Raw genomic sequence first — 6,315 nt, forward strand, 5'->3', positions numbered from 1 at the left:
CAGATTGCGAGTTGGATCTGCTCTCTCGTGCTTTTATTAGTAGAGATGAGTGATCGCGCTCGCCAAGTAGTTGCTGGAACGACTCAACCGGTACAAATGGGCTTGGACGCTCGCCCAGAGCCGCAGGGTTGCTGATTTTGCTATGATTTATTTTGGCAATTTCATATACCTCATCGAAATGCTCATCCACCTCCAAAACAAACACCCACATCCTCCTGAAACTGGAAGAACGTAATGCGCATGCTGTTTTGTCATACACATTTTGGGCCTCTAGAGTGAAAACAACGCACATACTGATGCTGCAACCAAAGTTCAGACTCGGATGCCCCGGCCGCACGGACTACCGAAATCCGGCACACCGTTGGTGGATCCATCATCCACGCCAAAAAATTTCACCACAATCAATTGTAGAACTATGTTTTTTGTTTGAACAGAAAAGAACAGCAACAGCAGAACAGTCAACTGTGGTACTGGTACTGGTAGTGGTAAGGTTCAGGCATTCTTCTTCTGGACGCTCCTCTTATCTCGTCGTCCTGGTCTCCTGTTCCGAGCCACCCCGCGCCAAGGAGACGCCGACCATCTTCTCCTCCTGCCGCTGCTGCTTCTCGCAGTCCAGATCGGGCAGGCCGGCCTGCTTCTCGCCACTCGCCGCTCCTGCCTTGTACTCTTGATCCTTGTCCTTGCCCCAGAGCAGCATGTAGAGGCCCAAGATGACCACCACTCCTCCGATTATGCTGGTTAATTAATTTACAACTACTATCAGTAATTAAGCTGGTGAGACACCCGTAGTCGATGCGCACGAACGCATGCAGCAGAGCACGGACACTCATGCTCATGTTGTGTCCACGTGGTTGCCATGCCGGAATTCAAAGGAGCACCGATTCAGTTGAGGAGCAGCGAGCATGCGCCACACCACACACATGTACGTACCTCCCGACGTATAGGCTCTCGCCGAAGATGAAGTAGGCGAGGATGGACACCATGATGGTGGACACCGGGTTGAACATGGTGACGAACACGGGCCCCTTCTTCTCCGTGCACCACACCTGCGCGAACACCGTGAACCCGCTGCACGCGATCCCCTGGTTCGTTCGTGCACACAGTTCATGAGCACTGACTACATGGCGATATGGTGACCATGGAAGGTGAGAAGACAAGAGCAGGAGGAGGCACGTATGGAGTAGACGATGCACCAGAACTTGAGGCCGAAGCCGATGAGCCAGTCCTCCTTCTCGTGTTGCAGCAGCACCGTGAAGGCCATCGACTGGACCCCGCCCACCGTGGCCATCCACGCCGTCAGCGACAGCTCCGCCGGGTACCGCTTCACCGACGTCGCCTGCATGATGTACCACACGGACCAACACACGCAGCTGGCCACGGCCAGGAGCGACCCCTTCAGCCACCTCCCTGTCGGCACCTCCAACCTCGCGGCGCTGCTACCACCCTGTATGCTCCCTGTCGCTCCCTGTCGGCTCCGTGAAGGCTAAAAACGACGGGGATGAGGCGAGCGGCGGCTGCGCGACGCGAGGGCGGCCCGAGCAGGGAGAGCGGGCGGTGCGGGTAAGGGCGAGGGGCGGCACCGTCGGGGACGGGGCGAGCGGCGGCACCGACGGGGACGGGGCGAGCGGCGGCTGCGCGACGCGAGGGCGGCCCGACGGGGACGGGGCGAGCAGCGGGGGCGTGGGAGTGAGCGACGGGTGCGTGGGAGCGGTTCCCAATCGATAACGTGGAAGGGGAGGGTGGTGTTAGGAGGGTCAGGTTTCGCGATGGGGTTTCTTTAGCGAGGGATTGATTAGCGCTAATGAAAACGTCCGTTTCGTTAACAAAGTATTTCGTCCGTTGATTAAGTGATTGGACACTCCAGATTGCGAGTTAGATCTGCCCTTTCGTGCTTTTATTAGTAGAGATGTACGCCATCCTTATTTAACTTTCACTCTGTTGGTTTCTTGACGAGGCGAGCTATGACAGAGGCGGGCTTGGCCAAAGCAGACGTGCGGCAATGGCGGGAGGTGGATCAGCTCGAGGCGACTTGGCATGACCGCGGGGGAGGAGTTCAGGCGAGCGACGAGCTGGCGGGTGGAGTGGAGCGCGTTCGGCCAGAGGCACTCGAGTGGACCGTGGCCAGAGGCGACCAAAAGCGGAGCTTGCGGCGGCGGCTCGGGTGGGGCGGCTCGGGTGGTCGGTCCGTGGCAGAGGCGGGGCTTGCGGCGACGGCTCGGTCGTGTAGGCGCGGTGAAATCGCGGCAGAAGCGGACGGCACGGTGCGGGTGTGGTGGCTCGAGGCATCAGGGGCAGCTCGGGGCCAAGACGAGGCCGACACGAAAATGAGGCTGACTCGGAGACAAGGCTGCGACGGCGAGTCAGGAGCAGGCCAGGGCGTGGTGGATTGAGGCGAGGTGATGCATGTTGGAAATATGAGCAATTTACATAGGATTTTATTACAGGAAAAACATAACCAACATAACAACAACGAAAGAAGGCAAGCTATATAGAGATGAGAAGACAAAAGACATGTGCACGTAGGATCCAGAAAAGAGCATATGTATAACCGTTCTACAAAGACAAGGTATCATATGGTGTAAAGAGTAGAAACGGAACATATCTAGCAGAGAAACTATAGCAAAAAGGTGTGATAGGAATTCAAAGAAGAAGCACATGAGTACGTAGTGAGTTGCAGCAGCAGGAGGATTGGTGTTGGCGTTGTCGTTGGCCATGGTACCGAAGAGGTGGTCAACGTCGGGGAAGTAGTCGTCGTCCGGGAAGAGATCGTCGGTGTCCGTGATGGAAGCCAGTAGTCGCGCTGAGCTCTCCCCAAAAACCTTATCGCCCTTCTCCCGTACAGGACTCGAAGAGACGGAGTTTCGGAGGCCTACTGTCCCGACGAACGGTGCACACCGCAGGACGGGATGAGGAAGAACGTAGCAGCAGCACAGAGAGAAGAACCGGTGGCGAGTTGGAACTTCTGATGCGTCTTCTCTGGAGAGGAGCGACCTCTCTTTTATAGGCGCGGGAGAAGGAGGCAAGAGGCCAGCGACGGGATGTGAAGCGAACAGACGCAGCGATGAAACTACGACGTGTGCTTTCAATATCCACTACTACAGCAGAAAACGTTCAGCATCTCCGAGTGGCCTTTCGTATACCAGTCGTGCGTGGCAAAATTTTAGTTCGGCTCGGCTCATTCCCGCAACCCGCGGCGCGGCACGGCACGTCGTGACGAGGCGAGGCGGGCGGCGGAGGAGGAGGAGCGTGCGTGTATGTCTCTCTTGTTCTCAAACTCATACATGTGTGGAAACATCCTCCCTTATAAGGAGGTCCAACTCCCACTAAACTAGCAATGTGGGACTAAACATTTCCACCTCTTGCCTTGCACAAATGGGTTGCGTGGGCCTCTAGGATTTATTAGGAATTTCTGAAATTACATATTGGGTTGGCCCATAAATACACAAAATTCCAGCAATCTCCCACCAGATCCCAGGGGCACACAAAATTTGCCTTTGGTTCCAAAACACTGTTTTATATACCGATACTGCAGTGGAGACTGTTAAGTTGAACTTCCACCTAGAACTCTATGCTACACTAGTAAGCAACTTGAACAGTGGACTAGGCCTTGAACTGCAAGTTTTCTGTGAATCTAGCTTCACACCGATCCTTGACCGATACTAGGCTGTCGTGGGACTTCCCCGTGGATGGAGCTTATGCGTCATACTCCGAGACCTTTCGTGAGTATACTAGAGAGCACCCTACTCTCATAGATTGCAACGTTTAACAATCTGACTCATATAGGTATGTTCTTCAAAAGATGTTCTGCAGGACAACATCTATGCTTCAGTAAACAACTTAGAACATATTAAGATGTATATCAACCTGCCATGCAGTTTAGGAAAGTATTGCATCTTCATGGAGTGGTATCATTAATGATAAGGATACTTTCCTCTCAGTTGACCAATAGCTTCTCTTCCACATCTAATTCACGGGATCTCCGATTACAAAGAATAGGTTACCACTGTGAACAACTCAAATTGTGGGTCTCATACCCATCTCCCTCGATGCATTATCTATCACATTACGTGATAGACCCTTAGTAAAAGGATCTGCCAGATTTTTAGATGTTTGGATATAATCCAATGCAATAACTCCGGAGTTTCTCATTTTCCTGACAGATTTTAACCTTCTTTGAATGTGTCTTGATGACTTCATGTTATCCTTTGAGCTGCTCACTTTCGTGATCACAGTTTGATTGTCGCAGTTCATAAGGATACCAGGTACTGGTTTCTCAACAATCGGCAAGTCACTCAAGAGCCGACGAAGCCAATCTGCTTCCACCGTAGCTGTATCTAGTGTTCTGAGTTCTGCTTCCATTGTTGACCTTGTTAAGATCGTTTGCTTGCAAGACTTCCAAGAAATAGTGCCACCTCCAAGAGTGAATACATATCCGCTAGTGGCCTTTATCTCATCAGCATCAGGGATCCAGTTTGAATCACTATACCCTTCAAGCACCTCTGGGTTTCCAGTATAGTGAATTCCATAATTTGAAGTGCCTTTCAAATAACGCAAAACTCTCTCTAGAGCTTTCCAATGCACATCTCCTGGTTTTGAGACAAACCGACTCAGTTTGCTAACAGCAAAAGAGATGTCAGGTCTTGTAGCAGTGGCTAAGTACATAAGCGAGCCAATAATCTGAGAATATTTCAATTGATCTCTAGCAATTCTTCGATTCTTTCGAAGCAGCACGCTCGCATCATATGGTGTGGGAGAGGACTTGCAGTCACTATACCCAAAGCGACTCAAGATCTTTTCCACATAATGAGATTGACGCAATGTAATCCCACCATCTTCGTCTCTCAACAACTTGATGTTCAGAATGACATCAGCCACTCCTAAATCCTTCATCTCAAAACATTGAGATAGGAAATCCTTGACCTCTTTAATAACATTCAGATTTGTTTCGAAAATCAGTATATCATCAACATACAAGCAAAGGATAACTCCGTCGCCCCCACCATGGCGATAGTACACACATTTATCAGCATCGTTTACTACAAAGCCTGCAGTAGTTAGAGTTCTTTCAAACTTCTCACGCCACTACTTTGGTGCTTGCTTAAGTCCATATAGAGATTTCAGCAACTTGCATACTTTCCCTTCCTGACCATGTACTACAAACCCATCTGGTTGTTCCATGTAAATTTCCTCATCCAACTCTCTGTTGGAATTATGCCCTAGAGGCAATAATAAATATAGTTATTATTATAATTCCTGTATCAAGATAATCGTTTATTATCCATGCTATAATTTTATTGAATGAAGACTCATTTACATGTGTGGATACATAGACAAAACACTGTCCCTAGCAAGCCTCTAGTTGGCTAGCCAGTTGATCAAAGATAGTCAGTGTCTTCTGATTATGAACAAGGTGTTGTTGCTTGATAACTGGATCACGTCATTAGGAGAATCACGTGATGGACAAGACCCAAACTAATAGACATAGCATGTTGATCGTGTCATTTTGTTGCTACTGTTTTCTGCGTGTCAAGTATTTGTTCCTATGACCATGAGATCATATAACTCACTAACACCGGAGGAATACTTTGTGTGTATCAAACGTCGCAACGTAACTGGGTGACTATAAAGATGCTCTACAGGTATCTCCGAAGGTGTTCGTTGAGTTAGTATGGATCAAGACTGGGATTTGTCACTCCGTGTGATGGAGAGGTATCTCGGGGCCCACTCGGTAATACAACATCACGCACAAGCCTTGCGAGCAATGTGACTTAGTGTAAGTTGCGGGATCTTGTATTACGGAACGAGTAAAGAGACTTGCCGGTAAACGAGATTGAAATAGGTATGCGGATACTGACGATCGAATCTCGGGCAAGTAACATACCGAAGGACAAAGGGAATGACATACGGGATTATATGAATCCTTGGCACTGAGGTTCAAACGATAAGATCTTCATAGAATATGTAGGATCCAATATGGCATCCAGGTCCCGCTATTGGATATTGACCGAGGAGTCTCTCGGGTCATGTCTGCATAGTTCTCGAACCCGCAGGGTCTGCACACTTAAGGTTCGACGTTGTTTTATGCGTATTTGAGTTATATGGTTGTTTACCGAATGTTTTTCGGAGTCCCGGATGAGATCACGGACGTCACGAGGGTTTCCGGAATGGTCAGAAAACGAAGATTGATATATAGGATGACCTCATTTGATTACCGGAAGGTTTTCGGAGTTACCGGGAATATACGGGGAATGACGAATGGGTTCCGGGAGTTCACCTGGGGGGCAACCCACCCCGGGGAAGCCCATAGGCCTTGGG

The 6,315-nt window shown here is 49.9% G+C and overlaps 1 protein-coding gene across 1 annotated transcript; it reads right to left on the reverse strand.

Moving 5' to 3' along the window:
• Positions 1 to 520: 520 nt before the first annotated feature.
• On the reverse strand, positions 521 to 1,917 carry LOC123425612 (WAT1-related protein At4g08290-like). Its single transcript, XM_045109306.1, has 5 exons — positions 1,913 to 1,917; positions 1,492 to 1,798; positions 1,172 to 1,444; positions 931 to 1,082; positions 521 to 734 (listed from the first exon to the last, which is right to left on the reverse strand). The coding sequence occupies exons 1-5, from the start codon at positions 1,915 to 1,917 to the stop codon at positions 521 to 523; spliced, it is 951 nt and encodes a 316-aa protein (XP_044965241.1).
• Positions 1,918 to 6,315: the final 4,398 nt, after the last annotated feature.

Source organism: Hordeum vulgare, chromosome 2H, assembly GCF_904849725.1.
Source record: "Hordeum vulgare subsp. vulgare chromosome 2H, MorexV3_pseudomolecules_assembly, whole genome shotgun sequence".
NCBI classification, from domain to species: domain Eukaryota; kingdom Viridiplantae; phylum Streptophyta; class Magnoliopsida; order Poales; family Poaceae; genus Hordeum; species Hordeum vulgare.

What these genes read in the sequence shown, in the direction of transcription:
- LOC123425612 (XM_045109306.1), bottom strand. An exon ending in CCGCTCGCCTCATCCCCGTC is followed by an intron (nt 1,445 to 1,491) that starts GTTTTTAGCCTT and finishes GGGAGCATACAG; the next exon opens with GGTGGTAGCAGCGCCGCGAG. An exon ending in GAGAGCCTATACGTCGGGAG is followed by an intron (nt 735 to 930) that starts GTACGTACATGT and finishes TTAATTAACCAG; the next exon opens with CATAATCGGAGGAGTGGTGG.